The 27,035-nt window shown below is 35.9% G+C and overlaps 1 protein-coding gene across 1 annotated transcript in view; it reads right to left on the bottom strand.

The window, feature by feature from the left end:
* LOC126889980 (peptidoglycan-recognition protein LE-like) overlaps positions 1 to 27,035 on the bottom strand; it is a 48,484-nt gene that overhangs the window by 6,426 nt on the left and 15,023 nt on the right. Inside the window, exons 2-3 of the mRNA XM_050658769.1 lie at positions 17,926 to 18,208; positions 14,799 to 14,991 (exon numbers count right to left, since the gene is read on the bottom strand). Of these exons, the coding sequence (XP_050514726.1) occupies positions 14,799 to 14,991; positions 17,926 to 18,208 (476 nt within the window). The remainder of the gene's footprint in view (positions 1 to 14,798; positions 14,992 to 17,925; positions 18,209 to 27,035) is intronic.

Consider the following 27,035-nt stretch of genomic DNA (forward strand, 5'->3'; position numbering starts at 1 on the left):
CGAATAAAATAATTAATATAATACCATAGGTATTTATTATTAGACCAGGCCATTTAGCAGTAAAAACAGCAGAATAAATCAATTTTTAAATCCAGCGCCTAGAAACTTGCAACTTTTTACTCTGTATTCAGGACCATGCGAGGAAAAAAGTCTACTGCAAAAAAAATGGGTGGAAATGCATGATTGCATTTTAAAGTGTATAAAATGTATCCTAGAAAAGTTGAATGAAAAACATGATACGTTTAATATGTTTAAAAAAGTTAGAGAAGTAGCTGGTCTTTATCATAAGAAAACTCCACATACTATAACCGATTCGTCGAGAAAAATGATAGATGAACACCAAATTCGAACTATCTGGTATAATTATATAGATGAACTGTATAATGATGATAGACCCGAAGAACTGGAGACTTTAGATGAAGGTGAAGGACCAGAAATACTAAAATCAGAAATACTACATGCTATAAAATTGGCAAAAAACAAGAAAGCCGTTGGTCCTGACAACATACCTACAGAAATGTTAAAGCTCATAAATGAGGAAAACATTGGAATACTAGTCAAACTTTTCAATGATGTTTATTCGACTGGTGATATCCCTGAAGATTGGTTTAAGTCCTAATTCATAACCCTACCAAAAAACAACGTCCGAAAAACTGTAGCGATTAAAGAATGATAAGCGTTATGAGTCACACTTTGAAAATCTTTCTACGTATCGTCCACAGTGGAATTAGAGATAATTGTGAAGAAGAACAGGATGAAACACAATTTGGCTTCAGAAATGGACTGGGAACACGGGACACACTCTTTGCACTAAATGTATTATTGCAGAAATGCCCAGATCAAAAGAAAGACGTCTTTGCTGTATTTATTGACTATGAGAAGGCCTTTGATCGAGTACATCACAGATTAATTAAAATATTAAAGGATAAAGGAGTTGATAGTCAAGATGTACGAATCATAGAAAAATTATACTGGCGTCAAACAGCGACAGCTTGCATAAATGGAAAATCAACAGAAATATGCAAAATACAAAGAGGCGTCAGACAGGGTTGTATACTGCCCCCACTGTTATTGAATTTATATTCAGATAGAATATTTAAGGAAGCGCTGCATAATTTGGAATGGGGTGTGAAAGTTAATGGAATTCTGATAAATACAATCAGATATGCAGACGATACAGTTATTTTAAGTGATGATATGAATGGATTACAACACCTTTTAAATGCCATTGACACAGTGGGAAGAGAGTTTGGCCTAAACATAAACTGTTCAAAAACAAAATACATGGTATTTAGCCGTTTGGCCCATCAAGATTCACGGTTATATGGTTGATGGTCAAAGAGTACCCAGTTTGAAATATCTTGGTTGCCATATTACTGAACAACTAGATCCAGATAAAGAGATAAAATGTAGAATCGAGATAGCCCGCACGACATTTTTAAAAATGAGGTCATTCTTCTGTAATGATAACTTGCAACTTTAATTTCGAAAGCGCATGATTAAATGTTACATTTGGTCAATCCTCTTGTATGGTGTGGAAGCATGGACATTAAAAATATCCACCATTAATCGTTTGGAGGCCTTTGAAATGTGGCTGCACAGACGTACACTGAAAATACCATGGACGGCTATGCTGACAAATGTGGCAGTCCTTAAGAGAGCAAATGCTGCCCGCGAGCTGCTTGGTAACATCAAATATAGAAAGATGGCCTATTTTGGACACGTAGTAAGGGGAGACCGGTATAATATTCTTCAACTTATTATGATGGGTAAAATCGATGGACGCAGAGGAATTGGTAGAAAGCAGGCCTCTTGGTTGAAGAATATCCGGGACTGGACAGGAATAAAGAAAGCAGAACAACTATTTAGAATAGCTCGAGACAGAGACAGTTTCGCCATGTTAATCGCCAATGTCAAGAGGACTTGATAGGTCAGTTAAGAAGAAGAAAATGCATCCTACAATGCACAAACATATCAAAATAAGCAAATGAAGAGCCTGATTTTGTTACTTGGGTATTTTTGAGGTCGCTGAACGCGACTACGCCATCACAACCGATCCCCGGAGCACCCGGTGCCCACAGTCACTGCTAACTCACTTCATCTGGAGGTTATTGGCACTAAATTGATGCAAACAGATTAATTGGAGGCTCTTGGAGTCGCTGAACACGAGTATGCTATCATAACCGACCCCGGAGCACCTGGTCAGTGTCATTGCTAAGGCACCTCATCTTCTGGAGTTTCGAAGGTTCTTTGAATTACATTGATGCAAACAGATTTTTCGGTTGGTTTTTGGGGTCGCTGAAAACGAGTATGCCAGCAGAACGACACTCGATGCACCTGGTGTGTAGGGTCACGTCATCTTCTGAAGTTTTGAGTGATTTCGGCACCAAATTGTTCCAACATATTTTTTTTAACATCCCATTTATTTACAATCTGTAATAATGATTACAATAAGTAAATTATTTAAAAAATTAAAAGAGACTTGCAGGAGACTGTCCAGTGACAATATCCTATGAAATCATAATTTTGGTACTTAACAAAAATTATTTGTGACTCTAATAATAAATAAAACCCTATAAATAAAACTCTAATAAATAAAATATTTTTGAAAATTTAAAATTTAAAATCTTGCTGGTAGGTCGCTTGGAGTGTAACGCTTTAGCCTTCTGTTTGCCTGGGGTCTCATTAGGTTCTTCACTAGCCTGTTGGGGTGGTTTTGTAGTCGTATGTCGTATTTTTGGGCGTAACTGGCAATTTCTTCTTTGACAGTCTTCATTTGAAGATCACGATTGATGAATTCATTGGGCATGTACGATATTGGATCTCGAAGCAGATCCCCAAAGTTGGATACCATAGCTCCATATTAGCTTAATCACTGCCTTGTATACTAGAATTTTATTGTACAAACTCAGTTGTGACCTTTTTCCTATCAGCCAGTACATTTTATTGAGTTTCAGACCCAACTGTTTTCTTTTCGTGATTATGTGTTTCTTCCACGGTAATCTGCGGTCCAAGTGCATACCTAGGTATTTTACTCATCCCTTTGTTGTAGTACTTGATTATTTAATGAGACGGTTGGGCACGTATCTTTTCGATTAGTGAACGTTATATGTACTGACTTGCTTTTGTTTTGCTTTAATTCGCTATGTTTGTAACCAGATCTTTATTCTATCGAGATTTGTCTGGAGCAGTTGCGAGGCGATGTACGGGTTTGAGTGAGCTGCAATGATTGCTGTGTATATACATGCTGTATATCTACATAATATGTGGCTGTGATGATATTTTGGCTTGTAGGAAGATCTGCTGTGTAGAGTAGGTAGAGAACTGGTTCAAGGACACTACCCTGAGGTACTCCAGCTTTGATGGATATAAATTAGTGCACTGATCTTTTACTTTTACAAGGAAATGGCGGTCGGAGAGATAGGACTTGAGGATTAGAAAGTAGTTGAGAGGAAGAATTTTTCTTATTTTGTATAGCAGGCCAGTGTGCCAGACTTTGTGAATAGCCTGCTAGACATCCAAAAAGGCTGCAGAATAGTATTGCTTCTCTTCTAAGGCTTTGTTTATGAAGTTGCAGACTCGGTGAATTTGCTCGGTGGTAGCATGTTGTTGTCTAAATCCAAACTGGTGGTTAGGTATTAGCTACTTTTCCCCGAGGATTGGCTCTAATCTGTCTAGTAAAAGTTTTTCAAAAACCTTTGACATCACTGAAAGTAGACTGATAGGTCTATAGGACTTAACTTCTACAGGCTTGCCTGGTTTGGGTTCCAACATATTACAAGGGGTTTTTGGGGTTGGTGAATACGAATACGCCATCAGAACCGACTCCGGGAGCACCTAGTGTCCACGGTCACTGCTAAGGAACGTCATCTTCCGGAGTTTCGAAGGTTTTCGGCACTGAATGCATAAAAATAGAGTACTAGGCGGTTTTTGGCGTCGCTGAATACCTCCTTCACTTCAGTGACCCCAAAACCCCCCGAGTAATACACTTTACGAGTATAGAGAGCCCCTAATAAACTTATTGTGACATGTTTATTCACTTTTGGATGCATTTTACGAACTTAAAAATGCAATGTTGAATTTCCATCCATTTTTCTATAGTAGTTTTTTTCTGATATCATCTTGAACATAATGCAAAATGTTGCAAGTCTCTATTAGGTGCTGTATTTAAAAATCGATTTATTTTGTGGTTAATGCCCTTGTCTATATTATCTTTGAACAAACACTTAAATGTAAATGTAACGGTTTTGACTTGCTTTGACTTTCGGATTCCCGACAGGCCCGTTTTTAGGGTCTTTGGCGCTATGGGCACCATTTTGACAAGCGCCCCCCCCCTCCCAACCACCAAATATACGCCAACACAACCCGGCCACTAGCGCCATATTTCGAAATAGATTTCCGCTTTTTCTTGTACTTTTTTTCTTATTTGCCAGTTTTGGTTCGGGGGGGATCTAACCCCTATTCTCTTTACAAATAGAGAATATTCCATTATCCACCACCTATGGACCCGCCGTGTCCCGGACTGGCAACCGGCAACCGTAAAACAAAACAAAACCGTTATTGACGCTTAAACAATAACAGATTAGCATAATAATCAATAGGTTTTGTTACTACGGTATCACGGACCACCCTCCCACCCTTATTATTATAATTGTAATTATTATTCTACTATATACACTGTACTCTGCCTTTATAACATTACATCTTGATATACTAGTTCAATATTAATAATAACATCACACTTTCATGTTATATTATCTTTGTTGTAAGTTCATCAGTTCATCGGTTTCTATTTACATTGGTTTCTTCCGCATTTTCAAGTTTGAAAATGTGGAAATCAGTTTATCACAGTCAAGTTTCAAGGTTATGTCACTTTGAGTGCACAGTAACATCAAGCTGTTTAGCTTTTCATCTGCAATTGTACTTCTATTTTCTGACTTGATTTTCTTCAAGGCCGAAAAACTCCTCTCTGCCGAACAGTTTGTAACTGGCAGAGTCAAATACACCCTAATGGCTACTTCCAAATTCGGAAATGTGCTTGTTAAACTATTTTCTTTGATGTATGAGTAGCAGTCTCTTATTCTCTTCAGTTTCTCAGCCTTCATGTACATTTGAAAGTGATGACACTCTTGTACGAAGTCATTTTCGCAAATGTCATTGGAGTAGTACTGAGCAACCTTTTTAGCTTGTTCCACTAGATCTTCATACTTCTTCTCGTGAAGTTGACTGAATATTTCAAATCTTTTACTTAGATTTTCGTAACTATTTTTCCGGCTACTGAGCTGCACTACTAGATGGTCGAAAATGGGTTTGAAAACTCCAGTTCTATATCTTGTTCTAGGATCCATTTTCTCAAACTGTTCATCAAAAAACATGGTACGTTTTCTTGCTCTGTCATAAGAAGGGGTACTTAAATTAGCCATTTTCAAAGCTTCAGCTTCAAAGTCATCAAATTTTTCACTTTTCTCGTTTAAGAACAACGATAAAGACTCAAGCTCTTTTGTAGCACCAAGTAGGTCTAATTCTTCTGTTTGCAACGTTTTGCTAACTTTGTCCACTCTTTGCAAGATATCATTCCAAATTACAATTAAAAGAACTGTTTGGAAATTCTCCAAGGTTTTAACAAACCCTTCTGCTGTCAGCCGTGTGTCTGGTGTTTGTGTTTTATCCTTAATCAAATCTTCAAGGGCAGCTTTGATTTCTTTATGGCTGGTAACCAAAGCAAGTAGTGCGTCGGACCTGGCTGACCACCTAGTGTCACTCATGGATTTTAACATCAGAGTTTTCTTTTCTTTTTGTGGTTTTCCATCATTGCTCTTCCCTATTAATGCTTTTAGGACATTCCATCTATGCGTAGATGCTGAAAAAAAATTGAAGAGGTTTTGAACAAAGTTGAAAAAGATTACAACCTCCACACAAGCCTTTTCGGCCGCATAGCTGCCTACAAGATTAAGGGAATGTGCGACGCACGGAACATAATCTGCAAGGTGGTTTATTCGTTTAATCCTTGACTGTAATCCACTGTAAGGGCCCGACATGTTTGATGCATTGTCATAACTTTGGCCACGACAATTTCGAATGTCCAGTTTCAGATCTTGAAGAGACAAAAGGATTGCCTCTTCAAGACCTTCAGACTTGTGCGATATACGTGGCAAGAGTTTTACAAGCCGCTCTGTGGCACAAGCATCTTTTAGGGACACATACCGTAAAACTACCGCCAGCTGGTCACTATGTGACGCATCAGGTGTCGAATCAACAACCAGGGCAAAATATCGTGCTTGATTAATCTCATCAATTATTGTACGAAGCACCTCGTTGCTCATGACGGTAATAAATTCATTGCATACGTCTGATGACAAGTATGATACATTTCCTTTACCCTTATTGCCGTATTTAGTGAAATGTTGTGCTAAGAATGGATCAAACTCACTAATTAGCTCAAGGCATCCTAAATAAAGGCCATTGGAAGTTGAACCTAATTCTTGATTGTCACCTCGAAACGGAAGTCCTCTAGATGCCAAAAATTTTACAACTGTCACTATTCTAGTTAGAACGTCTCTCCAATACTTCACCTCTTGTTGATGCTGTGAAGAGACCAAGGACTCTACGGAAAGAGACTTTTTTCTTGAAATTAATTTAAGGACATTAATCCTGTGGTCATTTGATTGTTCGTGTGACTTGGCTAAAGTTAATGAATGTTTCCAGTCACAGAAACCTTCACAAAAAGAAGTTCTTTTATTTTCTGGTTGAAAGAGAAGACATGGAATGCAAAATACACAACCAGTGGATTTTGAATACAAAAGCCAATCTCTTCTAAAACGTTCTCCGTTCGGGATTTCGCCTGAAAACAAATTTACTGAAAGCTTACGGTTTTTTTTAACATCATTTTTATAGTACCGTTCTGACTTTGAAAAATCTGCTTGCAAATCTTGCTTGACATTTGAATTGATTATTTGAAGAACTTGTTCATCGTTTTTTGTGTCCCAAGTGGCCGGATCATCTAGTGTAAAATCAAAACTATTTCTAGAATATGGGTTTAGTGGTTCTACGGTAACCTGCTTAGGCCTACTAGGCGAATGATGTGTACGAGATGTGGTGGATGGTAAGGATAGTTCAGAAGCTGAACAAAAATTCTGATCATTTGAAGCTGGATTTATGTTATCTGAACATGATGAGGCAGAAGCTTCATTTTGAGGCAAGCTTTTTTGAGTGTCAACATTTTTGTCATTAGAATTATGTTGACTCGTATGAACATCAGATACAACGTTAAAGAAATTACTTATTCTAGGAACCTTTTTTAGGAAGATCGCCTCTTGCGCTATTCTCTGATTTGCACGTTTACGGAATTCAGCGCCACTAGGTTTCTTTTTCTCACTCATAGTAGCCTACTACACTCACTAGTCACCAATCACATCAAAAAAGAAGCAGCGAAGCGCTCGACTGAAAGAACTGATGCACGTAAACAAACAGCGCAACCGTGGAAAGACCACGCCACAATAGACTGTCCAGTGTCTAATACCTGACTGTGGAGTCAAGAGACAAAAGGGATGTTGTGGTGAGGATGGTGGGGGGAGGCGGGCGGGCTAAAAATAGACACATGTAGAGCGGCGCGCTTCCGCTTTGTTCCGTCGTCTAGGACCGGCGCGGGCGCGGCGTTGAGGTCGGGTTGTGGTGGTGTATTTTACGCTGATACCCTCCCAATGATTAAATGGCTATTCGTAGTTTTTGTTTACAATTTGCCGCGATCTCCAGAAAATATTTGTTTATTTTAAACTATTATTAAAATTTTTATTTTTTTTATTATTTTTTTTCTTGCGCCCTCTTGGCGCCCCCAGGCTCGTGCGCCCCTGGGCACGTGCCCAGCGTGCCCATTTATAGAATCGGGCCTGATTCCCGAAGCAAGTAAACAACCAGGGGATTTACAAATATGGGATGCCCTGATAATATACCGCATATTTATGTAAAAGATTTTTTACTTGCAACGTAGATACAAATTTAAGTAACAATTTAAAGTTTAGTCCGGGCAGTATGGGCGCACTGACTAGGAAAAATATTATCAGCTACACAATAGTTTTACACAATTTAAATATGTAGGTACTTGAAATAAACTAAAGTGCATAGAAATCGGCCTATTTTTGACTTGAACTATATTTTTTTCAGAAACCCTTACTCGGACCAAAAAAGGGAACAAAGATAATTTAAGGGCATACATTTAAGGAAAAGTGGGGGAATGGTGCGCAGCGGGTAATCGTGCGCTGCATTGTATTTCAAATTCCGTGGATGATTTGAAGAACTCAACAAGTCCTACACGTTTTGGATGATCTCGTGAACGGTTGACGCCATTATCTTCAGTCGAATGTTGTACGTGGACTAAGTGAGATCCGATTATTGAAAATCGCAAGAATTCTTTTAGTTATTCTGCTCCAAAAATTAAGACGCTAAGTTCGTAGGTTTTATTAAGTTGCTTTGAGCTTACCATTGATTTAAATCATGTTGTTTTCCGTACATTTTGGTGTATCTTTTGGTTTATATAGTTTAGTAGTTTTTCGTTTGTGACGACGTTTGCTATTTAAGGCGTAAAGGGGGTAATAGTGTGCAGGAGTGCGCATGATTCCCCCACAAAAAATGAAGTGGTAAATAATAAAGTTACCATTTTCCTTTCCAGAGGCAACAAAACTACACCAGAAAATCTATGATTCTTACATATTATACTAACGAAGATTCACAAAATCCTCTGTATGCAATCAGAAATGACGGCAAAAAAATAAGGGAAACGATAAAAGCTTTCGACATTCAAGATCTATTTCAAGAAAAAGATGAACGGGTTTATGTACCTAAAGGAGCTACATATGTAGGCTCTGTCTGTTGATGGAACTATCATGGCCGTTTATTGCATGAGAGCTGGAGAAAATTATATTCCACTCATGTTGATCTATCACGAGTTAAACAATCGAAAAATCTTACAAGCTCACCAATGAAGATAAAATTGGAGAACTCCAAGGAAAAAAGATGACTAAGGGGCGTGAATCTCAAGAAAAAGGAGGAACAGAAAGCAGCAAGAAAGGCAACTGTTCAAAAATGATTTGTTAAAAAATCTCTAGATATCTCGCCAGACAGAAAAAAACTTGAAGGCAAACAAAACAAGAAGAGAGTGCAAAAGGAGCTAACACCTGAGTAGTCTGAAGTAAGTAACAGACACCGATTTGTCAGATATTATCGATGAAGACAAATTATATGATATAAAAGTTTCATTCCACCACCAGAAAACCAGCTGCACCTAGGGACATGTTGTATTTGCTGGAACACAGAAAAGAACAATGTTTAAAGAATTTTATAAAAACATTATTCAGTGCGCACCATTTACCAATCCGTGCGCATGATTACCTTCATGGATGGGGAATCGTGCGCAAAGGCACTTCTTTTCGTTTTTGAATATTTTGCTTTAGTACTTATGATTTCTCTAAAACCAATTTTAAATATTCAAAGTAGAATAATTAGAGCTTACTGTAATGTACTAGCCGTTATGATAGATTTAAAGGATTTACAACAGAATCGATTTCTGCTTAAGTGCGCACCATTCCACCACTTTCCCTTATGAAAATTTATTTCGACTTCTTATGTTTAATATTGAAAAATGACAGCATCAAGCAAATTAACTTTTTTTTTACTTCTAACACAAAAATGGTATATGACAATTAAAAATTTAACAATTAATGCTTTAATAATGAATATGATCTCTGCTTGCATTAATAACTGCTCTGATACGATTAGGAATAGATCTAATCAAGGTCGCAGTTGTTTATTGTGGGGTGTTAAGCCACTCTACTTCTATTTCGACAATAAGATCTGGGATCGAGTTTGAGGTATGGAGTCTAGATCGCATTCTTTGTTTTAGCTCATCCCATAAACGTTCTATACGATGAGGTTTGGAGTGCACGCCGGCCATTCCATGACCCGAAAACCGACTTTGGTAATGCAATCTTGCATAATTTTTGAGGTATGCGGCCTTGCATTGTCCTGCATAAAAACAAATTAGTCTCCAATGTAATCAACATAAGGTAACACATGCATTGCTAAAATATCCTCTAAGTATCTAGCATTCGTTAAACCTCGTGAAGATGGTTTCCCTACGAAAGAAAACAAGGTCGGTTCGTACACCCTTAGAAATTGCATCTTAGATCATTCAGGAACCACCTCCATAAGGACTCCGCTCTTCAATGCATCCTGCAAATAGCTCTCCTCATCTTTCGTACACTTTCCTACTTGGTTCGCTCCCATCGAGAACTATTCTGATCTCAACTGAAAACAGAACAGATCCCCATTGTTCCAATGCCAGTTCAGATGATGCTGTGCAGATCGCATGCGTGGTTGACGATGAGCTGCAGTTTTTGACAGATACTCAAGGAGTCAGATTACTTTTCTCCAGTCTTCGTCTTACTCTCCACTGACCAGAGGCGTAACAGAGGCCCCCGCAGCATGAAGCTTGCGGGGGGCCCCAATATGCCAAGGGTCCCATCTTGTCGTCTTATGTAAAAATGTGTTGTTCTTATATTATTTTACGCATACATACGCAACGTTTTTTAAGCAGTGCAGTAATGAAAATGAAGTTGCCCATCCAAATTAATAAAATTGTAGATATATTCGCTGGTAGTAGTGCATGAAGTTGTTTATCTAGCGTCACAGCGGACATATTTGCTTGACAATTTGGATTTAGGTACTACCTAGTTACCCTCAACTTCAAAGTTGGACGTGTGCCGTTGGTTGATTTTACTTCGGGGGTGAAAATCACCCCATCCTGGGGGTGAAAAATATGCATTTGAAATAGATCCGAAAATGGATAAATTGACTAATTATAAGCAGTTTTTGTTCTATACAGTCTCTTGATCTATGATGTCAACACTTTCAAGTCATTTGCGAGTGAAAATGTTTATTTTTCAACAAAGAAACCACGTTTTCAGAGGGTTTTTTCATAAGTAACTCAAAAATAAATATTTTATCGAATTAAATATTAGATATCGAAAAAATATTTGTAGCAAAAATTTAGCTCATAAAATACAAAAAAATCGTGTATTCATGAAGTCTGTTAAAAGCACATTAAAAGCACAGTTAAGCTCATGAAAAATTGTTCTTATTAGTCAAATTCCAAATCGAATATTTTAACAGGAAATAACCAAAAAATGAAGCGCTTTTCGGGGAAAACTCTTTAAATCTTTTTTTAAATGTTTAAAAAAGCTTTTTTTTTATAAAAGTTTCTAGCGCCAAAACTATGCGAGTTACTCCCAAAATAAAGTTGGCCCCTTTTTGGTAAAACAAAAAAATCGTGAAAATCTCCCCCTATTTCGCACCCCAAATAAAATTAATCGTTACCGCTTTACCATTTACTTTAAATATTTACTGTAGTTTGCTGAGTGTAGAAGTTTGACCGGTTCGAAGTAGGTACTTATTTTTGAAAAACATTGGTTTATAGTAAAAAAAGGTTTTTTATTTTGAAAAAAATGCCCTTTTTTTCAAAATATGTACCTTAAAAAGTATCAGTGATACGAAAAATCTTAAAGAGTAAAAATATGCAAGTCTTGCTTCTATACATATTTTGGCTTTAGATTGCTTTTCTGTAAGACAAAATGTTGGTTAACATAGGCTGTTCAAAATTTGCATACACTCATGATTAGTAACTCATTCAAGCCCTTTTAACTAGAACCGTTTCAAAAATAAGCACTTTGAACCGGTGAAACTTACAGGTTATATAAAAAAAAGTTAAGTAATTTGTAAAGCGATAATGATTAGTTTCATTTGGAGTGCTAAATATGGGGAGATTTTCACAATTTTTTTCCAAATATTAACTGTATTTTGAGCGTAACTCGCTTAATTTTTATGATCGCAACTTTTATAAAAAAAATAAAAATAAAGCTTTTTTTAAACACTTTAATAATGTTTTAATGAGTTTTCCCCGAAAAGTACTTCATTTTTCGGTTATTTCACGTTGAAATTTCGATTTGGAATTTGATGAATAAGAAAAACTTTTCATGAGCTACAACTTTGCTTTTACTGGGTCGATACACTTCATATTTTTTTCGATACAATATTTTTTTCGATCAAATAGGTACTTACTCTTTGAGCTATTTGCGAAAAATCGCCTGAAAACGTGGTTTTTTGTTGTATAATAAACATTTTCACTCATAGATAACTTGAAAAATACTGAGTTGACCACTTCGGTGGTCACACTGAAAATTACACGGTATTGCCGTATTTTACATTCATTTACTGGTCTGTAACACATACATATTATAGGTAATAATTGTTACACATGTCGCATTTAGTAATTTTTTAAAGAGGGCACCATTTTCAATTCTGGGGGGGGGGGCGACGGAGTTTTGTTACGCCACTGCCACTGACTAATAACCATTCCTCCTACTTCACTGTTTTTGAAGTGGAACGATATTAAGGTGACGATTAGGGTGACGACTAAGGTGACAATCTTAATATTGTTGACACAATGAAGCGATCATCACTAGCAATTATTGTAAGTCGCTTTCTACCTGTTCCAGGTCGTCTACGAAATAATACAGTCTCCTAATAACGTTGGAACAGTTTTCAAACCGCGGCGAGTGTTATATTTTTGTGGACTTTGTGAAAAAACTCTATAGAATGAAAGTTGCTTATAGAATTAGTCGATTTATCCATTTACGGTCTTATCTTGAAGGTGGTTTTTCACCCCGGGTAGGGGTGTCTTTCACCCTCACAAGTAAAAGTCACCCTGGACTTAAAATCCAATAATGAAGTAGAGGGAAGTAGAAACTATATCCAAACTTTCATGCAATTCGGTGTTGACACTGAAAATTACACGGTATCGCCGTATTTCACGTTCATTTACTGGACTATCTATCGTAGGAAGCCTTATAACGAACATTTCGGCAAATCAATGTCCTTCAAATGAAATAGTGCTTTATTTATCATGTTTAGACTGCGGTTTTGGTTAACAATATAAATTAAGGAGGAGTTTGCACAGGGGAATTAATTGTAATTCAGGGTCATTATATTGATAAATAATGTTTACCGCATATTTAATACAATTTCTAAACATTGTTCAGGTTTGGGGATACAAATATTTCTTAATAAGTGTAATTTTTTTATTAATTTTGATACTTATATAAGTGATCAGTAAAATGACCGAATAATTATGAATACATTTATGGTAAATGGATAAATTGGCTAATTCTAAGCAACAATTAATCGTTACCGCTTTACAATTTACTTTATATTATGTATTGTTTATCTGCTTCTTTTCATGAGCATTTTTCAGGGCGTCACAAATGATAGAAAAAAAGGTAAGTCCGTGATAATATACATTTTAGTGACATGACGTTTTAGTTAAATCTGACAGTTGTCACATTTTATTTGCAATTTGGCATAAAAACAAATCAATTCTGTTTACTGCATTTATAAAATGGTATTTTCTTTGATTTGTATAATCTTATAAATTGTACAGATTATATTCGTAAATATATTAAATAATTCGAAAATAATTTTTATTTCGATTATAGCGCCATCTATTGACAACTAGAATAAATGTTATAAATGTCACCGACGAAATGTAATCACCGACTTGCGTTTTTTTCTGTCACATGCAATTTAACGCGTTAGAAAGAAATCGAAAAACTGTGACGCCCTGAAAGATCCTCATGAGAAAAAGCATATGATCTGTAAGTTTGACCAGTTCAAAGTGCTTATTAAAAAAAAAGTGGTTTCATTAATCGTTACAATTAAGTGAGGTTGTTAACGTTTGATACACTTCCCGTCATAAAACTGGCACACTAACCTGGGCGACGTTTATTTATGATTCGTTGATGTATTCTTTCCCAGATTATTTTGTTCTAATTATTTCATGATAATTAAGTTTTGTTTTAAGATCCAGAGTGGGCCAAATAAAAGAGTCCATCTCGATATTTGGCAGTAGTTATTAGATTTTAAGGAAATGCCGAAACAGGCCGATTTTTATTTTTATATGTGTGATGACGTAATCGATGATTTTTTTAAAATGGAAATAGGGGTCGTGTGGTAGCTCATTTGAAAGGGTGTTCAATTCTCTATTCAGTAATGTAAACATTGACATAATTATTTATACAGGGTGATCAAAAAAATATTTTTTGAATTAAATTAATTTGCGCAAAAAGAAGAATATATGTAATTTATTTAACTCATTGTACAGCTGTCAGAAAATAGAGAAAAAAATGTCTATTTCACAAATAAATATTTCTTTTCGATTAAATTAAATCACAAACAGCCTCCCACCTACCTCTTGATAGTTTGAACATTTAATTTAAGCGATACGCAATGTTTATTTTCCAAATAAACATTTTTTTTATTTTCTGACAGCAATATAATGTATTTGGAGTTAAATAAATTACATACATTCTTTTTTATGCGTCAATTAATTTAATTCAAATTTTATTTTTTTGGCCACCCTGTATAAATAATGATATTATTGTTTATATTACTGAATAGAGAATTGAACACTCTTTCAAATGAACTACCACACGACCCCTATTCCCATTTAAAAAAAATCATCAATTACGTCATCACGACCAGATGGATGATGTCACTAGTATGAAATATATAACAAAAAATTGTAATTTAAAAATAAAAATCGACCTGTTTCGGCATTTTCTTAAAATATAATAACTACTGCCAGATATCGAGGTGGACTCTTTTTTTGGCCCACCCTGTATATTGTGTTTAGAAAGTAAATTTAGAATCCGCTGTTTTAACGAAACTCACTAAAGGACTAAAATACTACTTACTTGCTATTATAATTTCTTGTGTGTGATCCTATTACCCCCCATCCTCTTCCTTCGTAAGCCAGACCATCAGAGCCAATGACAAAATTGTAAGCTATATCTTTCCACTTACGACTTTCTATATGGAAAGTTTGGATCAGTCTAACTAGAAGAGTGTTATCGGCTTGAGTAAAACCTTCCTCTGTGGCAGTGTGACCTGCAATGACGAACATTTAGGCAATAAGATCAAATTAATCAATAAGTTTTGTAAAACGCTTGTAGAAAATTTAGGTTTAAAGTATATTTTAGAAAAAAAATATGCCAAGTAACCCAAATCCTTTATAACATCAATATTGGTAATTAAAGTCCATTTGTTTGCAACTTTTAGCTCATTACAAATCATCATCATCATCATCATCATCATCATCATCAATCAGCTCTTTGAATTCACTGCTGGATATAGGCCTCCCCTATTTCCGTCCACTGTCTTCTGTCCTGGGCGCTTAGGATCCAATTAGTGGTCACTCTTTTTATATCGTCCGTCCATCGCGTGCGTGATCTTCCTCTACTTTGTCCATCTCTTATCTGTCAGACGGGCTACATGACTGGCCCAGTTGCATTTAAGTTTAGCCACCTGATATACACCACCTGTGACTCCTGTTCTCAATCGTAGTTCTGCGTTTGTTATACAGTCCCGCAATGACACACCAATCATCGACCTTTCCATCTTACGTTGAGAAATTCTTAGCTTCTTAGCAGATGCGGTTGTTAATGTTAGAGTTTCAAATAGATTTCATTCTTCAAATCTTCAATCTTCAAATAGAGATTATGGGCTACCGTCAAGGCCATAAGCCATTGTCATACGGATGTCGTCATCATCATCATCAACCCGTGCCCGTCTACTGCTAGACATAAGTCTCCTCAGCTCTTTCCATCTGTATGTGTTTTATGCGGCTTGCATCCAGTTACCGATAACATGCTTCAGATCGTCAGTCCATCTGGTTGGTGGGCGTCCTCTGCTCTGTAGTGCTTCTTCTCGTGGCCTTATACGTGGGTGATCATATTATTAGAGCCACCTAGTAAAATTCAATGTTTTAGAGGAAGGGTATATAATTGAGCTGTATCATATATTAATGGATTTGTTTCCATTTGGCTGTCTTGCTACACTTTATGAAAGTGCAATAAATAGTCTGACAATAGTGGCAACACGCATGTGTGGCAATGCGTGACTTAGATGCCATTGTTTGTCAGTGCTGCCCAGCCTAGCTTGCAACTCGTGTGCCTATTATTTTGTATTCTTGGTGTTTAGAGTTATAATAAACTTTGCGAGTTTCCATTGCTCCATAGTGATATTCTGACAGGCCTATACTATTTTTTGTGAATTTAGTAAAAATTGCGCGTTCGTTACTCTAGTGGTACCAGAACATCATGGGAAATCCAAAGACATCTCACCAAGGAAAATAGCAGAAATAAAAACTTTAATATTCAATACTAATCACTCCAACAGAAACATATCATTCATTTCTAAAGTTTCAAAGGCAACGTGGACCGTATAAAGAAAAAACTTACATACCATTATTAAACAAAAGTAAAATTTTCTGCCAGGTCAGACAGGGTTGTGTGTTATCCCCAACTTTGTTTAACGTATACTCAGAAATAATTTTTAATGAAGCCTTGGAAGGACAATGTGGAGTTCGAATCGGGGGTGAAACTATTAACAACATCAGATATGCAGACGACACCGCGATCATGGCTGAAAACATCGAAGATCTTCAATTCCTTATAGATCGAGTCACTAGAGAATGCTCCAATAACGGACTTAACATAAATTCAACAAAGACAAAGTTACTTGTGGTTAGTAAACAAGACGTCGGCCCTATGCAACTAATTGTCAGTGATGAATCAATAACAAAAGTTAACCATTTTAAATACCTAGGATGTTGGATAAACGAGACACTAAATCCGGATGAAGAAATTAAAACTCGTATAGAAATTGCAAGAGGAGCATTTATGAAACTTAGATCTATTCTGAGCAACTCTCAGCTGAACTTACAACTAAGAATCAAGTTCCTAAAATGTTATGTGTATCCTGTATTACTATATGGATGTGAAATCTAGATCATGAAGGTTAACATGATGAACAAATTAGAAACCTTTGAGATGTGGTCATATCGTAGAATGCTCAGAATATCTTGGGTTCAACGCATTTCTAACAGAGAAGTCTTAAACAGAGTAGGTCAAGGCGAAGGTGACTTAATGAAGATGATAAAAAAGAGAAAACTTGAATATCTGGGGCATATAATGAGAGGTAGCAGATACAGGATGCTGCAGTTAATACTCAATGGAAAGATCGACGGAAAAAGAGGAATTGGTCGAAAGAAATATTCATGGCTCCGAAACCTTCGTCAATGGACTGGCTTATCAGCAGATCAATTGTTACATGCCGCACAAGATCGAGAACGATATCGGCAAATTATTATGGAAGCTACCCACGCCTAAAAATTTGGGCACGGTATTTAAAGAAGAAGAAGAAAATTTTCTGAGGTGGCTCTAATAATATGATCACTCACTGTATATATCCAATCCTGTTACTCCGTGAATGAGCATAGTGCATCCACGAAGCTTCTCTATTCCCCTCTATTTCTGGCCATGGTTGCTTTAATAATAGGGGATAATAGTTTATTAATGACTTTGACGAATTTGACAAATCATTTTTGGGGTACGGTACCAGCCTACCGAGTAAGGTAAAGTTGTGACAAATTTTATACCATCCATGTTATCAGTTAGCAATTCATTCCATGCTATAAAATGACATCATCGTTTCCATTTGTTGCTGCTAAACTTAAAAGGGCTCTTATTCTCTGAGAGAAAAAACTATTGTGGTAAATAGTCATGACTTTAAACTAACTTTAACGGCGGTTAATAATGTAGTGACTATGTGCACCGATATGACAGGTGTTAGTGTTTACACTTACAGATTTTTAAGTGAAAGAAAACAAGGAAGTATTACTGAGCCAAAAACAGTAGACATGAATGAAAATATTTAGTATTTTTAGGAAAATATATTTATTAGGTAAATGAAGCGTAAAAATTATTTCTATTTTCATATTTGTAACTGTGGTACTGGTTGTTGCAATAGTAAATACATTACCTATTATAACGTATTTAACAGGCTCTTCTAGCTTCTCTCGTTCTCCTAAGGGGGGCTGGGCCAACCAATTGATTCTATCTACTATGAAAGTGTCCACGTAAGGCTCGGAGTATGGAATAGAGAGTAACTTGTCGTTATACGCTGAATTGCTATTACTAATAATCACTGGCCCTTTTATGTATGTGACATCACCTACATGCACTTTCTTCGATTTGTAAACGTTAATAGAAGTATTGTCGTATTTGGGTGTGCTATCTTTTATCACGATCGCGGTTCCAAGATCCTGAAAAAAAAAAATTATTGCGTATCACACAATTTATCTCTAGTAATTTTATCTCAGTTTATCAAATATACAGGGTGACTGATTAGTAGGGTAAAGCTCAATAGCTCCGCTATAGTAATAGATAGCAATAAAAGTTAATAACAAAAATTTTAGCCACCTTTGAGCTTCACATTACAAAATTAGTTAGAATGTTACAGGGTGTTCGATAACACAGTGGCAGACCTAACTTATGTTTTTTTAAATGGAACACCCTATATTTTATTTTATATTCGAAATCCTGTTAACTTCTGTATCACAAAAATATAAAGGTTTGTAATGTAATACAGGGTATTTACAAAGTTATAACCAATTTTGTATGAAAATCGTAACAAGTTCAACTCCCTGTATAAATAAAAATAAGCACAACAGCAATGATTTATTAACGCCATATTTTTTTTGTTTATTGTCAAAATTTTTAAGAATTATTGATATTGCTAATTTTCTTTATATCAAATACAGGGTGAGTCAAAACGCAAGTACATTATTTTCTCAGTAATGTTAAATGGAACACCTTGTATTTTATATCATTATTGAAAAGTAACATTAACGTACTTTAATTTTTATATAACATTCCCTATGCCCAAATTTATTAGTTTTCGAGATATTTTCATTTTTCAGAGCAAATTATTTTAGGTGTTTAAATTTATCTAAATTTTAAGTAAACCATGACTGAATTGACAATTGAAGATTACCGATTATCAATCCGGTAATCAATGTAACACTGTAGCAAGTAAATAAATAAAAATAATTTATTAGTAATACATTTTACAAACAAAAACACAACCACTACATGCAACATTTTTGAAACAATTAAAAACTATCTTTTTATGTAAATGCAACAAATAAACAAAGAAAATCAGTAATAAATTTTACAAAAAAACACACAAACACAAAATACAATATTTTGTGAAGACAATTAAATACTACTTTTGTATGTAAATGTAACAATGTAACAAATAAAGAACGAAACATAATTTATCAGTAATGCATTTGGCAAAAAAACATGTTTGAAAAAATTAGAAGCTACTTTTAATAAAATATTTTTAATATTTAATTACATAAGGTGTTCAAAATTATCTCCTAACACATTTATGTACGCCTAAAAACGATTATTGAATGAGGTACTTACTCTACGGAGCATTTGTAAATTAACACATCGAAATACACTTTGTATTCTATTTTTCATCTCATCCCTTGTTGTTGGAGGTATTTTATAAACTTCATTATTAACGTAACCCCAAAAAAATCAGTCCAGTTTATTAAATTTTGGTGATTTGGGTGGCCACGCTACTGGTCCATTGAAAAATGAAAATATCTCGAAAACTAATAAATTTAGACATAGGGAATGTTATCTAAAAATTAAAGTACGATAATCGTACTTTTCAATAGTGATATAAAATACAGGGTGTTCCATTTAAAATTACTGAGAAAATAATGTACTTGCGTTTTGACTCACCCTGTATTTGATATAAAGAAAATAAGCAATATCGACCATTCTTGAAAATTTTGACAATATGTTAAAAAATATGGCATTCATAAACCATTGTTGTTTTGCTTATCTTTATTTATACAGGGAGTTGAACTTGTTACGATTTTCATATAAAATTGGTTATAACTTTGTAAATACCCTGTATAACATAACAAACCTTCATATTTTTGTGATGGAGAAGTTAACAGGATTTCGAATTTAAAATAAAATATAGGGTGTTCCATTTAGAAAAACAAAAGTTTGGTCTGCCACTGTGTTATCGAACTCCCTGTAACATTCTAACTAATTTTGTAATGTGAAGCTCAAAGGTGGCTAAAATTTTTGTTATTAACTTTTATTGCTATCTATTACTATAGCGGAGCTATTGAGCTTTACCCTACTAATCAATCACCCTGTTTATACCAGAGCATTTAGCACAAAGTAAATCGATTTTTAAATACAGCACCTAGAAACTTACAACTTTTTGTTAAAAAAAGTCTACTAAAAACGCGCACAAAAGTGCATAAAAATGCCAATAGAGGTGTGGACCAGATTTTGTTAATCGGGGGATTTTTGGGGTCGCTGAAGACGAATACGCCATCAGAACCGACCACTGGAGCATCTGGTGTCCAGGTTCACTGCTAAGGCACGTCATCTGAAGTTTCGAGGGTTTTCCTCGCTAAATTGATAGAGACAGATTACTCGGGGGTTTTTTGGGTTGCTGAACAAGAACACTCTATCAGAAAAGACCCCCGGTACACCTGGTTCCCAAAACCTTTGTAATGGTTTGACACGTTACGAAATCATTTTTGAACTTTTTAATTATTTTTATAATTATTTTACCTTAATCTCTTTTAAATTCTCTAATTTTCTGGCAATCAACTATTTACGTGACGTCATACTTCGGTGTACGGAACGTAATCTACGCCACCTAGTGGCCAATATGACCTCGCGTTCTGAGAGTTTGACGTTTACCTTGTCGGAGAAGAGTATTTCGCTCGTCACTTGATTCGTGAGCCGGAATAGTGTAGTACCAGTACCCAAAATGACGGAGAATATCTCATTAATTAAGTTTTGTCTACAGTTCCGAGTTTGTCTTGAGAATAATATTATAGTACCCAGCTGTGTCTTGAACCAGGGAAAATGGCAGTCCACTAGGAGTTTATTCCCGCCTTTTGGGAAAGTAATATAAAACGAACATGAGAAGTCATAGACCCTCGCCCACCTGAGAGGAACCTATTCCGGCTACAGTCAGTCATTTGGGAAACAAACTATTGAACGTTCCAGCTCCATTTTCTGTCGATGTCATCTGTGCTTGCAGGAAGCATGGTTTTGCACAATCCTCGTGCTCATTTTCTAGCAACCTTTTTAGGAGTCGTTTGGGTTTGTTTGGGAACATTTAAGTTTTGTGACTATTTTGTGACTTTTGTAACTATGAAGTTAATATCACAGACATTTGGTTAATCATCATCATCATCATCATCAACCCGTACGCGTCCACTGCTGGACATAGGTCTCCCTCAGCTCTTTCCATCTTTCTCTGTTTTGTGCGGCTTGCATCCAGTTGCCGACAATACGCTTCAGATCGTCAGCCCATCTGGTTGGTGGTCGTCCTCTGCTCCGTAGTGCTTCTTCTCGTGGCCTCCACTCGACAATACGTTTTGTCCATCGGTTGTCTGACAATCTGGCGACGTGTCCTGCCCAATTCCACTTGAGCGACGCGATTCTTTCGACGGCGTCCACTGTTTTTGTTCTACGACGTATTTCTTCGTTTGGGATTTGGTCCCTCAGGGAGACACCCAACATCTGGCGCTCCATAGCCCTCTGAGTTATGCGAATCTTGTTCACTACCTTTTTTGTGAGTGTTAATGTTTCCGCTCCATAAGTGAGTACAGGCAATACACACTGGTCAAAGATTTTCCTTTTCAGGCATATGGGTAAGTCCGATTTAAATACATAGCTCAGTTTACCAAACGCTGCCCAGGCTAATCCTATGCGACGTGGGAGCTCGCAAGTCTGGTTATCTATTCTCAACCGAATTTCATGTCCCAAGTAATGTTTGGTTAATGCATTATATTTATTAATTATTTTTATTAAGATTTAGCTTGCATTTATTTGGTTTTTAATATAGGTACCTACATATAAGTTTAGTAAGTTCCCAAACTCATGTATAATTTTGCGGTACTGTACGTTGAGCTCGGCGTATCTGCCAAAAAGGTATTACTTTTTATATTTTATTGTTAATTTAGGTCGATTTCATGTCATTATGTAAATTTAGTTTGATTAGTTGCTTGTTTCCCAGATATTTTGTTGTTTATTCGCTTTTCTTCATTTGTTCAGTTAATTCAGGTCGTTGTTTAGGTATTTATTTGAACTCCAATTTATTTCACATTCATTTGTATATTTAACTTTGCTTAACTCATTTTCTTGTATTTTCTTTAATCAGGCTTGTGCCTGCTGATTTATATATTTTCATATTTGCCGGTTTAATTTAGTTGTACGTAGCAAGCGTACTATAACCATTTGGTAAAAGTCTCATGTGAGTTGTATCCTTTATATAAGTAAGAGGCATATAATTTTGTAATATACATATAACAGGACTGTTGTTATATTGTATATCCCGCTAAAGTGTTAATTTTGTCATTTTAGAGGCATATACTATTCAATTTTTAACTCAGAGATTGTGCAAATCTAGGTAGTTATTTTTTAATAAATATTTGCTTATTTTGTATAGGTATCATTTATTCTTATTATTCCTTTATGTTCACATTTACTGATTTATACATTTAATATTTGACAGCAGTGTAAGATATCTGGGAGAGTGATCGAAGATCATTTCCTGGCGCCAATGATTTGTTAGTTTTATTTAATTTGTTCTTCTTTAGCAATTATTCATCTTTATTCATTTTTAGTACATTATTCTTATCTTAATATTTCCCTTCTTAGTTATCATCACTATCTACTTTGAGCTACCGTCTTTGACAGGCATGCAAATTGGTCGTATCCATCCTTGAGTGTCAAGTTGTCGTTCTCTTGCATCTCTTGCTAGCCAACTCTATTCAGTTTGCCTCTGTCTATTCATACTTCTATTATCAGTTCATCTTACTTCCCTTTTCTTCATCTTATAATTTCCCCCCTACATAATACTATTGCAAAACTAGTATTTTCTTACTTCAGCTTCTCCAACGAGAAGCTATTTTCTTTCAATTCCCATTTTTGTACTATTAGCTACATCTAGTTACTTTCTTTTTCCTTACTTCTGTTGGAGTATATCATTCTCTTTACTTTCACTCCAACAGAAGTTTTCTTTTTGTTACACCTTCCAAACTTCAGAAGATAATAAATATGCCTTAGCAGTGACCTTGGGCACCAGGTGGTCCATGAGTCAAGTCTGATGGCGTATCCATATTCAGTGACCCCAGTAATCTATTTATGCATTCAGTGTCGAAAATCTTCGAAACTCCAGAAAATGACGGCCTTGGCAGTGATCGTGGGCACCATGTGTTTCGGGAGTCGGTTCTGATGGCGTATTCATGTTTAATAACCCCAACAACTCCCCCTTTAATCTGTTTGCATCCATTTAGTGAGGAAACCACTCGAAACTCCAGAAGATGACGTGACCCCAAATGCCAGGTGCTCCGGGTGTCGTTCTGATGCCATATTCGTTTTCAGCAACCCCAAAACCCCCCCGAGAAATCTGTTTGCATTAATTTAATGCCAAAAAATCCTAACGTGCCTTATAGCAGTGGCACTGGGCACCAGGTGTTTCGGGGGTATGTTCTGATGGCGTATTCGTGTTCAGCCACTCCAAAAACCTCCAAGTAATATATTTGCAATATCAATTTAGTCCAATAATCCTCGAACCTCCGGCTGACGTGCCTTAGCAGTTACTCTGGGCACCAGGTGCTCCAGTGGTCGATTTTGATGGCGTAGCTATGTTCTGCAACCCCAAAAACGCCACTAGTAACAAAATCTGACCCTTAATATGTTTATTTTAACATGTTTATGCACTTCTACATTCTGTTTATGCATTTTTGTTTCATAAAATGCAATTATGCTTTTCCACCCATTTTTCTATAGTAGATTTTTTTGACAGCATCCTGAACATAATGCAAACAGTTGTAAGTTTCTAGGTGCTGTATTCAAAAATCGATTTATTCCGGTGTTTTTAGTGCTAAATGCCCTGGTTTATATTAATAGGAAAATGTTGAACAATGTTTAGTTTTAAGACGGATGCACTCAATAAATAATGTATTTCATTGTAATATACACACATCTAAATAATCTAGGAGACACCTAGGTATATTAACAGCTTTAAATCAATGTTAGCTGCAAATACAAAAATAAATTTATGATTTTAATATTTTTTGTTGTTTTTTCGATTATTGTACCAACCTGGACGGTAATGCTGATAAGAATGGCTATAAAAAAATAAAGCAAAACTTCAGTATGCGTTTTTGTCTATAACATAAGAAGTAATGTTTCTTTATTGGTACTTGATTTTTAGTCTAGTCGCAACATAGGGGGTCCCGTGGACACTTTTAGTTCGCCGTGATTTGATGGTGGTATTATAGGTTTTTTGGGTCGCTGAATCCAATGGAAGTGGTCCGGAAGCCCAAATGTGGCGCGTTTAATTGTTATTAACAAATTATGGTAAAATTAGGTGTTTTTCAGGAATTATTAGAAGTCCTGTAAATAAATTGATAGTGTTAAGGTCTTCTTTGGTGTATTTTTGGTCGCTGAATCGAATGCGACTAGTCGCAATTACTCAAAACATGTTCTTATTTTGTTAAAAACAAAATAATAGTTTATTCGCCGAAAAGCTCGAAATGCGCTATCTACAGCAAGTTTGTAGTCTTTTTCATAGTATCTTTATACGCTAAATCGATTGCCGCTAGTCGTGATAGCTTAAACCACGTTGCAACCGTGTTATTAATAAATTATTGCAAAAATAACGGTTTATAGTACGTTCACTCACGGTTTTTGCTCTAAATTTTAAAAAATCACTTGGATTGACATGAAATTTGGCATACACGTAGCTTAACATGTCAAACAAAACAAGTGATATTGTGTCGATGTCTAATTTTACCCTGGGGGGTGAAAAAAGAAATCTTTAAAATAAATCCGGAAGTGGATAAACTAATTAATTCTAAGCAACTTTTGTTCTATACAGTTTTTTCACTAAGTCAATACTTTTCGAGTTATTTGGTTTTTTTGTTGAAAAATGAACATATTCACTCATAAATAACTCGAAACGTATCGACTTAGTGAAAAAACTGTATATAACAAACGTTGCTTAATATTAATCATTTTATCCAATTCCGGACTTATTTTAAAGGTTTCTTCTTTCACACTCGAAACGGGGTGAAACGCACCCCCAGGGTAAAAGCACACATCGGCACAATATCACTTGTTTTGTTTGACATGTTAGCTACGTGCATGCCAAATTTCATGTAATTCCAAGTGGTTTTTTAAAATTTAGAGCAAAAACCGTGAGTAAACGTACTATAAACCGTTATTTTTGCTATAATGTATTAATAACAAAGTCGGAACGTGGTTTAAGCTATCACGACTAGTGACAATCAATTTAGCGCATAAAAATACTATGAAAAAGACTACAAACTTGCTGTAGCTAACGTATTTCGAGCTTTTCGGCGAATAAACAATTATTTTATTATTAACAAAATAAGAACACATTTTGAGTAATAGCGACTAGTCGCATTCGATTCAGCGACCAAAAATACACCAGAGAAGACCTTAACACTATCAATTTAGTAAAGGGCTTCTAGTAATTCCTGAAAAACACCTAATTTTCCATAATTTGTTAATAACAATTAAACGCACCACATTTGGGCTTCCAGACCACTTCCATTGGATTCAGCGACCCAAAAAACCTATAATACCACCATCAAATCGCGGCGAACTAAAAGTGTTAAATTTAGTGGTGTGCTATCGGGATGCTTAGATCTGGCAGAAGTCAAAGAGACGTTGTTGAGGCCCTCCACACGAACAGTAATGTCATTAATTGTTTGTGGTTAAGGTTTCATGAAACTGGTGACGTTGCTGAACGTAATACAGGTCGTACAAGAACAACCAACCAGATTGAAGAGCATTTTCTTAGGTTGCAGGCTTTGCGAGATCTCACTATAACTGCATCACAATTACAAATGAGGCTGCAAGAGACCATCAGGTGTTTGTAAATTGCCAAACTATTAGAAATAAATTGCGTAAAGTAGGTTTAGATGCTCGTAAAACCGTGAGAGTGCCTGTGTGTGTAATCCAGAGGAAATCGCGCTCATCGACTTTAGTGGACACAAGAACACGCAAATTGGCTTAGACGTGATTGGGCCTCTACTTTGTTCACATATGAGTCTCGATTTGGATTTGCACCAGATACGAGACTGGCAAGAACTTGGAGACGATCTGGCAAGGCTGAACGATTGGTCGCAGTGCAGGAGGTTCATAGTCAGCAAGGCGGCAGTATAATGGTATGGGGTTGCATCACTCTTGGTGGAATAACCAATCTTGTTTTCTGGAACGGTTTATAAATCCAACAGACTATCGCCATATTATTGTCGAACCTATTGTTGTACCCTTTGCATAACAAGCTGCTTCACAATTTCAATTAATGCACGACAATGCGCGTCCACATACTGTCAGGGTCTTGCAAACATTCCTCGAAGATAATGAAATTGAGGTTGTATCATGGCCTGCACAATCGCCAGATTTAAACCCAATTGAGCATATATGGGACATATTGGGCAGATGCATTTTACAACAAAATATTGCGTTCAATACAAGACAGCAGCTGTTTGAGGGCCTTTCAATGGAGTGCAGCAGAATACCGTAGAAAGACACTGACCATCTGATCGTGGGTTAACCTAACAGATGTAGGGCAGTAATCAACAACCTTGGAGGTAATACACTATACTAACTTAACCTAAAGACTACTTTCTTGGGAGTTACTTAAGGGCCAACAAATTAGTTTTTATTTTTTTATGCTAGCATTTTTTGACTTTGGAGTTTTCTCTTAATTTTTTTAAGAGGTATCAGAGGTATCTTCTAAGAAAAAATGTTTATTTTATATTGGGGACACTTGTTTATAACTTCTTTTTTTAAATATTTGAAAGAAATTATTTGAAATCCTTCTGTAATCTCGCATTTTGTTTTTGTCCCCTAGATCATTTTGATGTGTGTATGTCATTTATGACCGTATTTGAATACGAAATTATCGGTAATATGCGTGGCAGAATACTATTATCTAGGACCTAGGAGAATATGGAGATGAAATCGGCGACCAGAACAAACTTGATATTGTAA

This window comes from Diabrotica virgifera, chromosome 8, assembly GCF_917563875.1.
Source record: "Diabrotica virgifera virgifera chromosome 8, PGI_DIABVI_V3a".
Lineage (NCBI taxonomy): Eukaryota > Metazoa > Arthropoda > Insecta > Coleoptera > Chrysomelidae > Diabrotica > Diabrotica virgifera.